The sequence below is a fragment of the Eretmochelys imbricata genome, chromosome 10 (genome assembly GCF_965152235.1).
Source record: "Eretmochelys imbricata isolate rEreImb1 chromosome 10, rEreImb1.hap1, whole genome shotgun sequence".
NCBI classification, from domain to species: domain Eukaryota; kingdom Metazoa; phylum Chordata; order Testudines; family Cheloniidae; genus Eretmochelys; species Eretmochelys imbricata.
Window position 1 is genome coordinate 68398823 of NC_135581.1, and position 19672 is coordinate 68418494.

General features: G+C 40.0%; 1 protein-coding gene across 1 annotated transcript in view; it reads left to right on the forward strand.

Annotated features, from left to right (window-relative positions):
- The first annotated feature begins 2954 nt into the window (after positions 1–2954).
- The window catches only part of TMC3 (transmembrane channel like 3), a 29625-nt gene continuing 12907 nt past the window's right edge, over positions 2955–19672 (forward strand). Inside the window, exons 1-12 of the mRNA XM_077829335.1 lie at positions 2955–3118; positions 4809–4884; positions 8985–9066; positions 11004–11110; positions 11975–12073; positions 12176–12318; positions 14301–14448; positions 15863–15906; positions 16067–16214; positions 17135–17244; positions 17410–17488; positions 18025–18279. Of these exons, the coding sequence (XP_077685461.1) occupies positions 2955–3118; positions 4809–4884; positions 8985–9066; positions 11004–11110; positions 11975–12073; positions 12176–12318; positions 14301–14448; positions 15863–15906; positions 16067–16214; positions 17135–17244; positions 17410–17488; positions 18025–18279 (1455 nt within the window). The remainder of the gene's footprint in view (positions 3119–4808; positions 4885–8984; positions 9067–11003; positions 11111–11974; positions 12074–12175; positions 12319–14300; positions 14449–15862; positions 15907–16066; positions 16215–17134; positions 17245–17409; positions 17489–18024; positions 18280–19672) is intronic.

The window sequence follows — 19672 nt, forward strand, 5'->3', positions numbered from 1 at the left end:
ACCTAAGGCTTGTCAGGCTGGTGAACTAGGTACTCCTCTCTCAGCTGTTTCTATCAAATGCCCTACCGACTTTCGTGCTTTGGCAGTTCTAACTCCTACACCCAATGGCTGTGTGAACATGATAGGTTTTTGCAGCCTGAAGTCCAGAAGAGAGTGAGGATTCTTCAGTAAATCAGAGTCTATTTCCATTTTGCCTGAGTCTTCCCCAATGGGGAAAGTTCAAGATCCATAAGTTATGTGGGAAAAGGAGATCATATTTTCAGCTGTTAGTAAAGACAAAGAAAAAATGTTGACAGCTCTACTTTGCCCGAGGCCCTCTTGCAAGGTGGTGAGGCAGAGACTCTGGCAGCCTGGCCAGTGCATTTGATTGTCTTACTCAGATGTTAATATGAACTTGTGCTTTCACCTCAGTGCAGTGGTGTGGGTTCTGGCCCTTTAAAGGTATGTCTGCACTGCAATGTAAGCCCAGGGTTAGTAGAAGCCATTTGGTTAATGAAAACCAGGGCTCCAGGTGAGGTTTGAAGTCACAACTTCAGCATGTCTCTACTCAGCACTGCTCTATAAGTACTAGGGGGTAGCCAATTGAGCCACTGGAGCACCCTCACCCTTAGCAGACCCTGGATTTGTTAACCTAGGACTTGTGAGTCTACACTCAGTTGTAACCCCAGGTTAGGAATTGTTGAACCCTGGGTCCCAACCTGAGGGTTCAGCATCTTCACTGCATTATGCAGGCCTGCATCCAACTACCCGTATCCCAGACTTCCTTGCACCTTCCCAAAAGGAAACCCTTTGTTCATGATCCAGAGTGGAAAAACTTGACTGTCCACCAAACTGGACTGTCCAGGGGACATAAAAAGTCGGCCTGTGGGATTGTAGAATACTTTTAGTGGACCCCCAGAGCATGAATCCAGTGGGGCTGCATCTACACTGCAAAGCAACAGGGCTTGAACACTGGGTCCCAGCTTGACTCAAGCTCAGACCCTCTACCGCTGGGGGCTCCTGGAACCCTGGGGTCTGAGCCTAGGGTTACCACAATTTGTGTGTAAACAAATGGGGTGGAAGTGGTTAGACTTCAACCTGAGTTTGAACCTGGGCTTACACTGCAGTGCAGACATATCCTAGAGATTAGTCACTATCATACGTGGCAATGGCATCTGTGCTCTGGATTTTGGACTGCAGGATGCCCAGACACACTCTGGGAAACTAGGCAGAATGCCTCAAGGATACCAGACTGAGCATCTTGTGTACTGCCACTTTAAGACTATCTATGCGTTGCCAGGTTTCAGGTCTTTCCCACTCTTAGGAGCACCAGATGCAGGCGAGTAGCGTTCTGCTTCTGCAGGGCTCGGGAGTCATTTTTTGCTCTCTAGTTCCAGATAATAAGGTTTGCTGTTTAAGGTACTCACCTGTGAGCCTAAGTCTTCCTTCTAGCCTTCCAGAATTCCATCTGCTGCAACTGGGGCTAACATAGCTTCAGGTATTGCCAGAATGACAACAGTACGTGGGTCTGCTGCAGTGAAAACTACAAAGTCCTGCAAAAGGCAAAAAAGTGTGAGGCAGCATGCCAGCATGTACGCATACAAGGAGCCACCCCACAGGTGAGAGATTTTCTTCTGTTCCACTTGTAATGCAAATTGGATAAAATTATTATTGATCTGAGTGAAAAGAGGCATCACCCCTCTAATGTTTTTTTCTGCTATAATCTATCCAAATGATGAATAAGAACATGAAGAGAGAGAGGAAACCTTTCATTTTATTTTTCCTTAAATCCTTTTTTTTTTTTTTTATAAATCGTGTTCCTTATAGGACCAAAATCATCTCCAGTGAGATGATTTCCAGTGAGGATTTATTTGAGTGATTCCAAAGGAATCATATTTTTCAGCAAAGCTGCAGGGAAGTTTTAGTGGGTGTCATTCCCAACAAATGTAGGAAGCTGATACGAAATTTTTGGTTTTGTTTCATGTAGCATTGCAATTTTGTTTATATAAAGGAAAATCTTAATTGCCGGAGCTCCCCTGTAAGCATGAACATTGTTTGTTCTTCACTTACAGTACACAGTATGCGTTACAGACAGGGACTGAGAGCCTTAGCTCCACTGTTTAATTTGTAATGAAAGAGGTGTCAGGGTTCAAGTAATTTTTTTTTAACATTCATAACAGATGCAGCAAGCCCAGAGGTGCCAGGGCTATGAACAGCCAAGCCTAGAGGTGCCGGGGCTCAGTCTTGGCAAGCCCTAGAACAAATTAAGCACTGTTTAGCTCAACATATACACTAACAACATCAGAAAAAGATAATTATCTGCAGAAGCCAGTGTATGGGTACATGTTTCATTTTCAGGGATGTGCTACTCTTACAGTACCCCTGTAACAGGGGGTCCCACAGTTAATCCCCAGTACTCGCAGTGTGGAGGATTGAAGAGCTAAAGCACTCTAGGCATTTGTTGTCCCCATTTTAACAAAGAGACACTGTATCCTAATCACAATCAAAGTAGAAGGTAGTGCTGCTTCTGGCAAATACATTTGTATTAAGTGCACTTGCTGGAAATGTTTACATAGCACTTAGTTCCTGAAAAATATACTGAGGACAGGACAGCATGGTGTTTCAGCTGTATGGTTTGAAATGTGGGGAGCTAGAAGGTTTGAATTCCTGTTGAGGGATACAGGGATACCCCAAAATGCTTGATACTGAGTGCAAGCTGGTGCATTCCAAAGGCAAAAAAATTGCTCTTCAGAAGTATTTTTCTGAGCTACAGGGATAAATGTCATCTCTGGCGTTGATAGTCTAAGAGTAGCCAAGGAAAGCGGTGACTCCATCTACAGCAGAGAAGTCAGCCCAATCCTCCCTCCAGTCTGGTGGGCTCCTGTTGTTATGCTGTTGTTATAGACTGGATTGTATATGTGTCTATTCTTTGCAATAGTTCTGAATGGCAATAACTTGTTTTGTGTTTGTCCCCCATGGGTCTGGGTCTCTTCAGTAACTCAGGTGATGATAATGGTGATTTAAATACTGACAGCAATGACCCAGAGCAGATCTTCCAGAATATACAATTTCAAAAAGAGATCATGGCAAACATCCGTTGCAGACCATGGCCTATGAGACACAAGCTGAGGGCACTCAGGTAATGGAGTTTTCATGGACACTTTCAATCCCACCATTTATTGCTGCTTTTCCAGCTCTCACAAATTTGTTAACCTAAATTAGGTGTGAGCATGGGAATGGTTTAGAATTGCCAGAAAATCATGCAGCAGCTATCTTTCTACTACTCCATCATAGAGTAGTACAAGGTTGGGAAACAGGATTTTGAAAATTAAAAAGCGTCTAAAAGTTGATTACAGCTCATTTTTGTACGTATTCATTGAACTTTGGATCAGGCCAGAAGAGCTTTGTCTTTATCTTTGCCCAGCATCTACAGGGTGCCGTAGGTATCACACAGCTCTTCATTCTTTACCATTTCAGCCTTGTTTCTGGCTCCAAATTCAGAATCTTTGTATTGCTGGTTAGTGGTGATGAGAGATTTTCCTGAGCCATTTGGAATATTAAAACTGTTCAATGATTCTGCATTAGAATGCTCAGGAAGGATCACTGAGATGTCACCATATGTATTGTACAATCTGTCAAAGATACTCAGCAATATGTTATCAGCCAAATTTTGTCCTCGTGCTCTGTGAAACACTGTCAAAAACAGCACAACTTCCCACTATTCAGGAAGGCTGTGTTTGAAAGTAATGAGGCGTTGGTGGATGAGGGGACAGAATTTGGCACTTCCGATTTTAAATTATGTTTCAAATACCAGAGACTAGTACCCATGTTTGCAGATTAATGAGGTACATGTAGACTGTTGACAGCATGCAATGTAGTATCATCATGACAACAGAGTTTAAAGCCATAAGTGTTAATGGTTCCAAATTTGAAACACAGTATAAAAGTTCATAACTTTCTCCAATATCTTATCTAAACTGCATCAGTCCTTTCACTGTGCATTCCATTTGACTTTTGTTTCCCCTTCTATGAAATCTCTCCCTTGTCACCTCACTGTGTGCTGGAATGGCACTTTACTAACAAAGTAGGTTCATTTTTCTGCCCACCTTTGCCTTGTCTTAGGAAGCAAAGGGAGAATTTTCTCATATCCCTGGAGTGAGAGTCCGTAATTTGCAGCTAAACCCGAGCTGCCTTCATGGATGAGCAAATGCTCTGTTCCTGTCCTGTCTGATTATCTATGGTCCCTATTCAGCTCCCACAAAAGTAAAAAATTCCCATTAACTTCAGTGGAAGTAGGATTAGGCCTGTATGCATATCTTGTCCAATACCTCTGATTAAAATGTAACCAGTAGTTTAATATTAATCAATTGCTATATTGATAAACCCCAGGCTTTAGACTATACTTTCAGAAGAAGTGTTGGTATCCACATAAACTGAACTGAATGAGGTATTATAATGCTTTTACTTTGAGATGATTTTGGTTACATTATTACAGAAAAATTCTAGAAACCAGGGAGCAGGGCACAGGAAAAAATTTTACAGAAGCTCTCCCTAAAGTGAAAATCTTACATTTGTTTTGCAAACTATTGGGATCTGATCCTGTGGTTCTTTCTCAGACAAAACTCCCATTGATTTTAAATGGCTAGCAATACTCTTATTTTAAGGAAATGAAGTTTTGCCTGAGTAAGGACTTCAGGATTGGGCAGGTAGTCTGTTGTGACAATATTTCCCATTACTTGGCAACTTTCATTTATGTGTGGTATGGCCCATGTTCAGAGTGTAATAAGATTTTTGGTTACATGAAATGAAGATTCTGTCTTCCTCTGCAGACAAGCTAAGGAGATTGTGTTGAAATATGAAGGCAGGCTCACTAGAACAAGAGGTTACCAGGCAGCTGGTGCAGAGGTATGTCTGCTTTTCATTAAAACTACAGCTCTTTCCTATAACAATTATCTGGAATTCTCATTTACAGAAGTACCTATTTTCTGTGAAACACTGCTCCCCAGTTCAAGAATTGTGTGGAAGAAAAATCCAGTTATACGCTTCTTTTTTCTATTAAGAATTTAGTAATTACATTTTTGCAAATTAATTTAATGTATGAGGGATGGGCCTCGTTCCAGTAACATGAGTATTTTTTCTTTTCAAATACTCCAGCAAATAATGAGGGTCTGCCAGAAGGTTGGTGATGGGAACAGGAGCCAAACAATTTGTATTCTATAAAGAGTTGTTGTGCTGAAGTAGGAGACCGAGTACAGTCGTTTAGTATGAAGAGTGTTTCTGCCTTTTTGTTTTCAAGGTAATGTTATGAACGCTTATGGTAGAGATCCTGTGGAAAGATAGTATGTGATCTAGGGTTGCCACCTTTCTAACGACTGGTAACCCAACCCTCGAGGCCCAGCCTTTGCCCTGTCTCTTCCCCCAGGCCCCACCCCTGCTCCGCCTCTTCCCCCGAGGTCCTGCACCTGTCACTCACAGGGTCTTCACCAACACTGCCGAGGCTGCTTTGTCTGCCACCTGTGGGCTGCACAGGGCCACGCACCACCACCAGCTGCATAAGCAACTGATGCTGCATTGCCTCCTTCCTTCCACTTAGGATTGCCACCTTTTCCACAGATCAAAAAAAAAACAGACATCAGGCCTTGTCAAATGGCATCCAGGGACACAAGCAGAAACCTGGACTGTCCAGGTGAAAACCAGACAGGTGGCAGGCAACCCTAATGTGATTGTGTAATTAAAGACTGTATCATAATGCATACGCACAAGGAGACTGATTAAGCAACCTCTGTTCTGGTACTTCCTAATTTCTGAGGGCTTGCATTTACAAAGTTAATAATGTGCTTGTACTTTGGGGCGGAGTGTGCGTGAAATAGAATATAAAATGCAGTGCAGCCAACTAAAATTTCTAAAGCTAAATATTTATCTTTTTTTCTATCGACACAACAGTACTTTAGCTTTGCTCTTATGTCATCAGAAACAGTTGATAAAAAATACAACCTTCCTGGATAGTGGAGATTGTGTTTTATTTAGCTGTCTGTGGGGTCGGGCACATGTGTGCACGCACAAACACATTAGGCATTATGAGTGAAGTTTTGCCATTGACTTCACTGGGGCCAAAATTTCATTCGGTTTGAAAGATTTGAGTGCCTAAGGACTCTGAGCATGCAGACAACTGCTAAAATGCACAGGGTGGACTCATCATTAGTTAATACTAGCTATATTGTAACAAATTTTTGGCTTTCACTTTATACTTCACAATGCCCTCAAAGTCTGTGGGTATCTCATCTAATTATCCATGTTGTGTGTTTTTACTTGTTTCTGTTCTGAATACATCTATATATTTCAGAAGTTAGTTACCAGTAATTATTGTGTTTGGCTTTGCCGGCTATGAATTAGGGAAACTAGAAAGACTTTTTTTTTAAAAGGGTTAAATTCAACAGCAGAAGCGAGAGAGCTGAATTGTTCCTTAAACTAGGGAGACAGGTTTAGACAGTTTTTTTTTCCAGAAGAATATTGACCGATGGCCCATTTGGCAAACCATGAAATACACAATAGGAGCGTTACACCACCAAACTAAGCATTCACTGGTTGAATATCCTGAGAGAAGGATACTTAATTAGCAACTTGTAAGAGTTTACCAACCCTTCCATAGGTTTTGCACCCATCACTGTAGCCGTATTTTTTAAAAAAGAGCTGGCAAATGTATGTAGTAGTATTTTCTAGCAATTAGATAAAATCACTTCTAAAGTATTGTTCCTTATGATTAAAACTAATAGATCAATGTTTGTTCATCTAAAAATTATACAGAAACATGACTATGAAGGTGATCAGTATGCAGGACTAGAAGTAATTTTTTTTTTAATCACTGCTGCTTGAGGTTTTTTCACATTGACATCCAGATATATATAATTTAAATACCTGCAGTGCAACCTGTACAAGTTGCTTGATCCCTTTCTCAGCCTTATGAACACTGCCTTCCAATTAAAGTAGCAACTTTGGTGCAGTTCATAGCATCTATTAATTCTTGCAATAACACCTTAATAGCATCATAAAAATTAATTAACTTTGACCATGTGATGCATTTGTTAATTAAAAGTTTGCTTCTGCTTTGGCTTTAGCAGATTAGACTATTTGTAATATGTTGACATTGCCATTTGCTAATATATATATATATATATTCATTCAAAATAACAAGATCTACTGTAAATTTGTGGTTAAAAATGACTAATGTACATAAATGTTGTTGCCATCCTGAAATTCAGTAATGAACAGAATATACAATATTTCTCTACTTTTGACTAAACAGAAGCAGATAGCATAAGAAAATGTCTATGAAATTATCTTGAATTACCTGATAAAATACTGCACTTGCATATAGTCAATTTACAGTAGATAGTAAAGTTATCATTCATTTCTGAATTAAATAAGAAAAGTTATTATAATGTTTTGTGAGTAGAGGTTACCGGCATGAAATAATCTGAGTGCATATTTAAGGTTATATTTTTATTTCAAGGACTTTCAAAATTTGTCCTCAGTTGCGCACACAGTGACTTGTGCAGTCTCATTTGCACATGCAAATGCCATTGTGTGTGAAAAATCTACCTATTGTCTATGAAAATAATTAGCCACACACAAATTAGAGGCTGAATTGAGATCCCTTTGAAAATGTGTCCAATGGGTTCAAAGTAAATCCTCATACATAGAGTTGAGACCGTGTGATTATGCCGCAGTTCAATATTAATGATCGCTGTCTCTAAGAAGAATTAGGACTTAGCTCAGAGTTACTTGCTCTTATACATTTAAAATTAGGTGTTGTATTCATTCATCCAATAAGAAATCTGGTTTCTTATTCAGTAGGATTCCTTAATAGATTACATAAACACTGTGATGCTGCCTTAGTCTGGTGGTAATTTCTGAATCTGTTTAAAATTCTTTGTGCTCATAAATTAATCTATTCTTGCATTCTCTTTCTGATGCATACTTTACTTCACTTAAATGTTCATTTTCCTTGTCACAGGTTTAGTTTATTCTTATCTTTCTTATTTCTTGTCTAAGGGCCACAGGGTGCCCTCAGTCACTTTTGTGCAACTCTCCTTGAGTTTATCCCTGATGATGTTCTGTAGATGGAATTTGAGCTTGAGAAAGAGCAATGTTTTCATCTCTCTAGAAGAAGAGTCTCTACAGAGTAGGCAGAGGGGGCAAATAAGGCATGATCCCCTACATCAAAGCAAAATAAATCTTCTTGTTCTGTTGACCTACATGTTCCACAGCAAAGCTCTTACCATGTAGGATATGTAAGTGTAACAATTCTCACCCGCAGTGAACTTGGAATCTTGAGCACTGAAGCCCAGGCCTCTATCATTTGAGTTAAAGGAGTAACTGCATTAGCTGAAAGCAGAGGTAGGGTGTTATCCTCAGTGTGGACATAGACTTTAGAGGTATGTTACTTGAGGAATTCCTTTCAACTTAGAATGTAACTCTTATGCAAAGCATTGAAGGTTCCTTTGCCGCTGTTAATATATACCGCTTCAGACAAATAATGTGCTGATATATGAAAATATATCTCAGGTATATTTCAAATGGGTCTAAATTTAAAATATATTGTATTTTTGTGTGGGTACCCTCATTGGTGGTTCCAGATATAAAAAGAGTGGAGGAAAATACTCTTTGTATGTATTCTCTTAAGATCTTTAAAACGTCTCTCTTATATATGCATGTGTGGTTTAGTGGTTAGAGCATGCACTTGGAAGTTGAACTCCTGGGTTCTGTACCTGGCTCTCTGACTTCTGGAAAGTTTCTGAACTGTCCATCCCCCCACCATGACTCAGTTTATGCATCTTACGTACCTCACAGGAGAGCTGTGAAACTTTTTAGTTGGTTTTTATAACATGCTTTCTGATGCTAGATGAAAGATGCTACAACTGGACAAAATACTCTGACACCTTTTTGACAATTATTGCTTTATGTGCAAAAGTTACAAATCTCTTATTTCTGTGCCCTTTTCTTAGCTCTGGAAGAAGTTTGTTCGGCTTGCATATAACTTTGTGGTAATCTTCATTCCTTGGGAAATGAGAATAAAGAAAATAGAAAGTAAGTATGGAGATTTAGTGGGATTGTGCAATGCAAACCAAGCTGAAATACTAGGCTTAAGGGTTATGTTTGAATTCACTGAATTAGTGAAAAATACAACCATATTATAAAAACATTCAAGTTTCATCAAAGTCATGTGGTTGTCATTAAAAGTCAACACATTTATTACTCTTGGTGTGTTAGATACCACATTCGTTTGTCAGTCATAGTCTTTAGCAATACTAGTATGATGTTACTACAGTGTGGCCACTACAGTTTAAAAGGCCCTGTAGTGCTATAAACTGCTGAAGTATTTTTGCAATACAGACATAGGGCCAGATGTCTGTACTGGGTCTGGCCCAAGATGTGCTCAGCACAGGACATGGAGTGGAAAAACTGGATCAAAGCCATCTATCCAGCCATTTGGCCTCTGGTATAATTTAGACAGTGGCAGTTCAGGCCACATTTGCTTTTGACTCTTGTCCATCCCTGACCTGCCTCTTACATCAGCAAGCTGGGAGCAGATGTCACAGAGCCAGCTTTGTAAGGGAAATTCCCTAAATCAGAGAATCTCCACTTGCCCTGTCAGAAGCAAAGGGAATGGAGCTGGGAGTCAAGACCTCACATATAGTCTATATTTAAAAATTAAACTTTCCCTGCAGTGTAAAGTGCTTTGAGATCTATGGATGAAAAGCATCATATAAGAGCTAAGTATTGTGATTGACCACCTGTAATAACTATATTAAAGGTGGTAAAAAATGGAAAATGTATTTTCCTGACAATGTTCACATCTAGCTCTAATCTTGTTCTAAGTGGAAGGGATTTTTCTGTATTGCAGATATTTTCACGTGGATAAAAACTGCTCCACAATTATGACAATTTATTGGCAACTACTGTATTTATTTAGTTGTAAAATGAATGTTCAGATCAGACCATTCAGACTCTTTACACTGCTCCCTGTTTGTAGCAACTAAGGGAGCCAGCAGTGTACGTACCAGTGGGCTCTTCCTGCTCCTTCCAGGTGACAGGCAAACATCCTCCCTGTCTACATGGTGGAGTATTCCCTCCCAAAATGCAGTGAGGGCCTAATACAATCTGCCCCCACCCCACACACCTAGTTGTTAAAACCCTTCTGACCTTCTTGAAATTACAAGCACCCGGACTGCCCATTTATCCGCTTCTGCATCACCTTAATGACCAACATTGTTGACCCAACCAGTCGTGTGCTGGGGTCCCTACTCCCACCTATATAATGGAGATTGTGGATGTCAGTCTGAGGCCCCACGTGACTTGCTTTGCACAAAGCGTGCAATACTTAGGACCAATTGTGATCATGTGGACAGTGGTGGAAATCAGAATTTTTGTGTAATAAAATTGTAAACAAAGAGGGCCTGATTCTCTACTCCTTAATGGTGTTATGACTTATGAATAGTTCTGCTGTAGCCAGTGAAGATGCACTGTGAAAATCAGAATTGGAACCACTATTTTCAGTCCAGACAAAATCAGGAGATACTGGAAATATCACATTTTAAAAAAAGACTGATCTTATTAAATTTCCAGCCTGATTTACAGACCAAAATGGTTTGCATAAACTTAAGATGAGAATTCTTAGATGCTGAACTAAACAGGTGAGATTAACTACTACTAATAGCTACACATGCATTTTGACACAAGTTTCTGTATAAACAGCAAATAAGAAGATATGTATAGCCTGAACCAAGAAGATTCCTGTGATCATAACTACTTCACTGTAAATATTTGTTGTGATTTTTAAACCTATGAAGAGCAGTTTATATTACAGTGCGGTATATTGATGTTATAGCATTTTCTCCGTCTTGATCTGTGCATTGCAGAGAAGGAAAAGTTGTTTTTTTTAATGATCAACTAATACTTCATTAATAAGTGATACAGCTTCTGACAGACTTCCCAGCTGATATAAGTATTTCCTGTGGTTTCAGGTCATTTTGGATCCGGAGTTGCCTCTTATTTCATCTTTTTGAGATGGCTATTTGGAATCAATATTGTGCTTACCATAATGACAGGAGCATTTGTGGTCTTACCAGAGGTTAGGACATAACTCCAATATCTATAGGAAAAACACTGAGTGTAGCATTTCCCTTCCTAAATTAAATAAATGTTCTGCTCAAAGGCATAAATGATTTTTTTCGAGTGTACAATTTAAATTATTTAAAATACCTTCCTCTGTTGAGCGTTATTTCTGCCAGAGGAGAAGAGAAACTTGCCATTAATGTCTCAGATGACATGACATTATACCAACCGACCAATGTAATGTAGATGTTTCTGATTGCTGATATAAAGGACCCAATCCTGCAAGGTGCAGAGCATGTGTTAAACACCCAAAGCTTCTCTTCACTTCATCTGGAGAAATCAGTGCTCAGCATCTCTCCGTTTTTGGCCCTTAGAGCCTGATTTTCAGATGTTCTGAGCATCCACAACTCTGACACTTCAGCTGGAGCTCTGTGTGATTGTCTGTGCAAACCAGGCCTTTAGAGTCTATATTTTCTTATTTATAAAGAGAAAAAGTCTAGCACACCAATCTAATATAATAGGAAGCAGGTGTTAATGTACATCAGTATAAATTATTTAAAAATTGATCTTCCCCATACATTAGACTGTGCTTTAATAGCTCTTAATGTCTATACAGTAATAACTTACCTAAAAATTAGACTTCAGGGGCTAAATTCTGCCATCAGATATACATGACCAACACCCATTGACCTCAGCAGGAGTTGAATGCAGAATTTGTCACTATGCTTCTAGTTTAGGAGAGTGAATGACAGTAATAGTATTTCTGATACTTCCCCTCAGGTAGGCAGTTTGTTGCAGCTTGTTTCAGGCTGTGCTTGACAGACCATGTGATAGAACTGTCTGCTTTACACAGTTTTTAAGACCTTTCCTCTCTTATCAGCTCCTGGCAGGAGCGCCATTTGGAAGCACTATCAGCAAGACCATCCCAAAGGAGCAGTTTGCATCAGCACAGGACCTGGACACCATCTGGTCACTGGGGGCAAGGCTTAAAAGCACACTTCGTTGCTTTGTTGCATGAATTCTTCATGTGTTAATTTAGTCAGGTGTGGGTGCTGATGTTGACTGTATGTTGTCTTTACAGGGTTATCTCCAGTACTCTGTTTTATTTTACGGCTACTATGGCCGAGATCGGAAGATTGGGAAAGCTGGGTATCGGCTGCCCCTGGCTTACTTCCTTGTTGGAATGGCAGTGTTTGCTTATAGCTTCATCATCCTCTTAAAAAAGTAATGTTTCCCTTTTATTGATGTTTGCCCAGAGATATATATTCAGGCTGTATGAATGATATATTCTTTCCCCTTCCCTCAAAGAGTTCCTCCTGTATTTAATTCTGTAATTCCTGTATCGTATTCAAGCCTGCTAATATCAGAGAGGTATCTTTACTGGTAGATTAAGGACAGGACCGGGATCCAGGAACTCCTGAACTCTAACTGTAGCATGTTCTTTTGCTGTCACTTACCCTCTCTCCTTCAGCTTCCCTGTCTACAAAATGAGGGCAATGTTTAGCAGACGCTCAGGGTGTTGTGGGCGTTATGTAGTTAATGTCTGTACAGTGCACTGAAGATGTGGGGCCTGATTTTCACTGAGGGCTTTATGTGGCAAGTATTATGACAAGAAACTTAAACTGCTACCTGTACATTTTCTGTACTATGATTCCCATCCAGTTAAATACAAAGATAAGAATGCTGTCATAAAACTCTTGGTATTGCTTGCACTGGAACACTGCACAGTACTCAAATGTGGGCCTATTTATTTCCTTTGTTATTTAGGTAGAAGGACTGGAAGTAACACAGGCAAGAGAGCCTGCCAGTGCTGACCATAAATCTAAAAATGTGCAGTACTTAGTGGGGCAAGGTCACTTTATCCTCTCTCCATTCACTTTCCCTTCCTCTCAGGGTAACTAATTGTCTGATAAGTTGCAGCCCAGGAGGATTTTTAGTATGAGCTGTAATAGCTGTGTCAGACACAAAAATTATCACTCTTCTTTTCATTAGATGTGTTATTTTAGGTCAGGATGGTCAGTGTTTTGGACACTGGTTCACACAGTGATTACACATTCAGGTTCTGGATGAAGTTTGCTTTTCTCTACCTGCAAAGGGTGCTGCCTTAGGTCATTGACTCTTTGTTTGCCCATCTGTTGTGACCCTTCTACCATTTCCTATCTGAGGTGAAACAGTTCTTATTAGCCTCTGGTAAGCCACACCAGATGCACATTGTATTCTGTTATGTGAAACATCTGCGGAATAATACATAGTCATATGGCAATGGCATACGCTGGTAGGCCCATATGGCTATTATGTACCCAGACGGGCCAAATGTCCAGAGAAAAGGAGGAGGTGACTGAATTTCTGACTGCTACGCTGATCCAATGAAGACAGTTGAACCAACTATTTGCTGTACAGTAAAATTCTACCTATTTAATTATTTTCTATGATACTTAGAGAGAAACATGGTCTCATTTAATGTATTCTACAGCACAAACTCATATTTAATATTCTGAAGAAAACAGAGCACAAATATCTTTGATTAAAACAATATAATTTATTTTCATATTGTTGGGGTAGTTTTTTTGTAATGATCACCTAACTTCTTTAAAGACCTTAAATTGACTTATTACATCCTTAAGAAGGTCTACTCAAGAAGGGTGGACTATTTTTTAAAACAATAGCTGAGTAAAGTATCACTAGTTTTTTCATCTATCTGTTGTCTTTTTACTGTGCCATCACTATTGTTATCTGCATTCATAATACAGGATAACCATCGATCCTGTGTAAGATTATCACATTTTTGCCAGGCTATCTCTTGATCATAGTGATAATGCTCTGACATTGCTATGACATCTTTCCTCCAGTCAGATCCTACACAGGGGCTTTAAAAGTGAATTTAGTCTGGTGAAAGGTGTAAGATGGACAGCCCTTGAGACTGAAGTCTTCTGTCAGACACAGGCAGCAGTGCAGATTTTCCCATACAATCCAACCAATGTGCTTCAACTCTGAATTGAAGTATGCATTCTTGGGGACAAGGAATAGTTCAGTCTCTGTATCTTTCTCTGTTCTTAGGTTCTCTATTGAGATTGCCAACAAAGATACCAGTTAATTCCAATTTTGGTCATTTTTGTGGTATAGACACCTGTGAACCAATTCACATCACATAAACTGTCACACATTTACAACAATTAACATTTATTATTATTATTATTCTTTTCCAGAATGGCAAAGAACTCAAGAATGAGTCTAGCAAGTGCCTCTGATGAAAATTATACTTTCTGCTGGAGAGTGTTCTGTGCTTGGGACTATTTAATAGGAAATCCAGAGGCTGCAGAAAGCAAAGCTGCTGCAATAGTTAATAGTATCAGGGTAAGCAATTAGACTCTGAACAAAAGCATAGTTTAGGTCTATTGCTTTGTAAATAGCAGAGTGGTTTTTCATCCGTTCCATTCCATACTATTTCTTTCCTGTTGTGCATTGTTTATTTCTGACTCTGATTACCTAGCAGAGGGCTAGTATCAAATATCTTATTGCTGCTTCATGCACTTGATCTGTGCGCCCAACTTTCACTGATGACATGAGTTATGGTCAACAGGCATGATATGTAAATTAGAGCTTCGGGTCACTTTGTCATGTGACATTTTTGTCAACAGTGTCATTCAGTTTCATTTATTGTGTGATGTTCCGACAGCAACATCTTAATCCCCATTATTACATGTGTTCTTTAGAGTTAAAACCTTGAGACAAATTCTTCCTTGCTACAAATCTAATGAATCTTTGAATCAGGATCCTTTTAATATCCTGATAATATGCATTTATATTGTACTTTCGCCAAAACAGTTCAGGGGCATTTTATAACTAGATCAACATTAAAAGCTGCATTAAACATGAACCTTTTCCATTTAGATTTTTAAAAACAGACACAGCTTTCCTAATATCCAGAAGTAATTGATTCCATAACCTTGGCACATCATCACTAAAAGCTCTTTGTCCAAATGACTCCAAATTGTCTAGGACAAACCAATAAACACTTTGATTTGTATCTCAAACACTGGGATGATTTATGCTGATATTATTTTGTAACATCTACATGTGGGTGTAACATGCCTCATGGGAAACATGCAAGTGATGTATGCAGTGTTGTTGTAGCTGTGTTGGTCCCGGGATATTAGAGAGACCAGGGTGGGTAAGGTAATATCTTTTAATGGGCCAATTTCTGTTGCTGTGAGAGACAGGCTTTTGAACTACACCGAGCTGTTCTGAAATGCAAGCTCAAAAGTTTGTCACTCTCACCAACAAAAGTTGGTCCAATAAAAGATATTACCTCAGCCACCTTGTCTCACACGGGTGATGTGTCCTTTCTCTGAACAACTCATAATCTAAGGGTCCCATCCTACATTAATAACTGCTAGTGGGGACCTCAGGTGCAGTCCTATTGAAGCAAATGAGACAACACAACCCACAGATCCACATTAGTGAATCCTAGAACAGGACTGGGATCTAAACAGTGAACATATTAGAAAGGAGTGAATATAGCATACACCAGGAAAGAGAGGGTGATAAAGTTCTTAATGTCTTTGTTCCCCCAAAATCTCCTTTACTGCTTAAACCCACAGCATGCACTACTCTTATTAAGTAAAGAAGCACAGAGCCGTATGTCAGCTGTTCCCTAATGCAGTGCAGGATCTGGCCATTTTAACTTCTATGGTTTGTAATGGGTAGAGGAAATGTTTATTGATTTTACTGAATGCTGCTAAAATGGTAATTCTGTGTTTCTTTCAAGGAGGCTATATTGGAAGAGCAGGAAAAGAAGAAAAGCAAAAACCTGTATGTATACATGGCTGAGGCTATTTTCAAAACCACTGTTTAAATGCAGATATAACATAATGTTGACCTATTTGTTTTATGATCTAAAAAAAAAATGCAAGAAACACCTACTTGTGCAAGGTGGCCTATCTGTAGCATTTGTTGTGTGACTCTTTTCCAGGGCTGTGACAATATGCTTAAGGATTATTGCAAACATCCTTGTGCTTCTCTCGCTTGCTGGAAGTATTTACATCATTTACTTTGTTGTGGATCGATCCCAAAAATTAGAGCGCACCAAAAAGGAACTGACGCTTTGGGAGAAAAATGAGGTACAGTATGTCAGAGGTATTTGACCTCTTTGTTAGTCTGTAACTGTGCATTCTGGTTAGAGTTCTGTGTTCTGCAAAGTCTTCACAAGCCTCTTGGCTGGTTACAAATTACTGTTGATTTTGCTGATATCTGTCCATAGTATGGGGAAAAACTCTGTCCAGCAGCCCCTCAATGGGTATAGATGAGCCATGGGATTACTCCAGGTAGTAAAGTTAAACACATGCGTAATTGTTTCCAGAGTCAGGGCCTTAAACCTATGAAGGAAGTGTACACTTCCTATGCGTCATGGAGCACAATTCTCCAAGGGTCGATTGCACTGGCGTTTTAGGGCTGCGAGAATAGGTCAGGGGAGACATGGGGGTGGAACTTCTGCTATATGGATCCCCTGCACAATTACCACCTCCACTGCACAGCGAGGGGTTCTTAGTGGCCACAGTGGGAATGGGGATGCAGCAGTTCCTCAGGACACAGGGCCTGCAATTCTACATGGGCCGCAGAAGGAGGAAGCTCTCTGTGCATCCACGTTAAGAGCCAAGCAGATGCTGGTCCATGGGCAATAACAACTATTTCAAACGTATTAGCCTGAGGATAGCAACTGATGAGTCAGATCTGAGAAGAACACTCTTCAGATTTCTTATTGTTAATATAAAGGTAATACTTCTATAATAACATAACATAAACTATAATTAGTTACTAAGGTGAGAGGCTTCTTAGCAATATTCCAGATCAAAAATTCTGGGTCACAAATGTCCTTACTCTTGTCAATGACACATTTAAAAGTAGAATTTGCTGAGTTATCGCAGTCATCACTAAATATTTCTACTGCATCGTCAAGATTTCAATCAGCAAGCAAAGAATTCTTAACGTACCAAAGAAGGCTATGAAAAAGCATCATAAAGACTGTCTTTCTATTCTGTAGGTGAGTGTTGTTGTTTCACTAATTACTATGATTGCACCCTCTGCATTTGAACTTGTGGCAGCACTAGAGATGTACCACCCTAGAACCACTCTTCGCTTTCAGCTTGCCAGGTAATAGGCATATTCAGTATCAAAGCAATTTTTGGTTTGTTTGGTGGGAGGGAAGAAATGTACTGATGACACATTTTACTTCAGCCAGCGTAGAACATGAATAGAAGTCTTCAGAATAACCCTGCTGGATGACTCTCCCCCATATACTATGCTTGTTGTTTTCAGGGTTCTCGTTTTATATCTGGGAAACCTCTACAGTTTAATTATTGCTCTGTTGGATAAAGTGGACAGCATGAGTATCGCTGTAAGTAGAGCTGCTATTACTGTAAGTCTTAAAACTAGCTAACTTTACACATAGAACTATTATTGTAGCATATTTAAAGTCCAAAATAAATTTGTTTGAAACCCAAATATACCTATTGAAATATAGTGGAACTCTGATTAGAAGATCAGTTGTGGTATTCATTTATAAATCTTTTCAGTCATCTAGAAATTCAGATCCATAGGGATGCTGATAAATAACACAGATAGCCATTCTGTGCATCGTTTAACTACTTTGGTAAACTGGGTCACCATTTTAGACCAAATATTTCAACCTGGTCTAAAATCAACTTCCTGTTTTGTGCCTACAAAGCTAGTAGATCATTTGCACATACAAATCAGGAAATTAGGTGCCTAGCCACCTAACTAGTCCATGAAATTACATGGCTGAGCACATAAATGGGTGCCTTTGCAATTTTGGACACATGGACATCTGCACAGTTTTTCAGACAAATGGAGACCACAGCTGAAAATGTAGCACTTAGACACTTAGATTAAACTTCTGTTCCATTCTTTCAGGAAGCTGAAGCTAACAGCAGTGCAAGTAACTGGATAGATTCTACCACCTTCTTAGCAACCAGAACCCTTCCCGAAGAAGACAACTTATCTACAACTATCCCTGATATGAGAATTAGGAGAAACAGTACATTGACTCTGGAAAAGAGTCATACTCAGAACTACACAATACCTCTCGTGCTGGTTAACCAGACAACTTCCCATCCCTACAACATGCAAAGTCAGAAGGATCAGTGCTGGGAAACATATGTTGGTCAGGTAAGTCCCTTTTTTCCCTATTAAGAAAAATAGACTAAATACATTGCTTTGCTTTACTAACAAATTAAAAAATCACATGGAGGTGTTATAGTTCTTTCCAGAGACCTTATCAAGGCCAGACCTAAGAATATACAGAGTGACATGGATCTAAAATAAGTAGTACCTGTTGTCTCTCTCTGACCAACCCTCCCATTCAATTCACCTGGTAGAACTTCTGCCCTTATACAATGACAACCCACCTGATTTACTATTTATATGCCAGATTCAAAGACAGAAAATCCAGCTGTTGAATCAGACTTGATTTAGCCAGCAATTGTGGGGGCACAGAATGGGGGCTCTCTCATCCAAGCAGGGCATCTCTAAGAATGCAGAGGAGCATGAATCCCCCTGCACTCAGAGTCATCACCACAGCAGTCCCAGGGTGGCTGGGTGGAGTCCCTGCAGGGAATTCCCCTCTGGTATTTGCAGTCCTGCTGGGTGCCTGACAGAGATACATAAGTGGGAGCTGGAATGAATAAGGAAATCTCATAGAAAACCCCAGGTAACTATTGCCACTTACTTTCAAGATTTAAAAAGTAAGATGAGTGCCAGACCCCACCAGTCCTTGTTCAGGCCTCGTATCCCTACCCTACTCGGGCAACTGGCATTCCCCTGGGGGTAAAAGGAATTCCTGGGTGGCATAGAGGGCACTTTTGGACAGTCCAGGACTGGAAAGAGGCAGAGCACAGCACAGCACACTGATCTGGTGATGGCCAGCCAGAAGAACAGTCCCTAGGGAACCTCTGTAGATGATGTAACTTAGATATTTGTTTCAGACATTAGGAGATTCTACATTTGACAGGGGGTGGCCTCTAGTCAGACTGAGGGTCAAATCAGTGGAAAGATGGCTTGGAGTCCTTCTTCCTGCTCCAGTTATAGATCCTGCATTGAACACAGCTCAGCTAGACCTGGTGCATCAAGCCCATAGGGGTGTACTACTGTTCATATCTTGTCTCTTAGGGCTTGTCTACACTTAACAAGGGATCGACGATCAATGCATCGGCGGTCAATTTGGCGGGTCTAGTGAAGTCCGACCCGCTAAATCGACCGCAGATTGCTCTCCCATCGACTCCTGTACTCCACTGAATCGAGAAGAGTAGGGGGAGTCGACGGGAGAGCATCTGCCATCGACATTGTGTAGTGTGGACCCCGCGGTAAGTAGATCTAAGCTACATCAATTTGAGTTATGCTATTAACGTAACTCAGATTGCATAGCTTGGATCGAATTTCCCCTGTAGTGTAGACAAGGCCTTAGACTGAGCAACCAACCAGCACATACTCAGGATACTGAGAGCACATTGCAACTAGAACTGTGTGAAAATTTTGCAATGAATTGCCCAATGGGCAAAAGTTG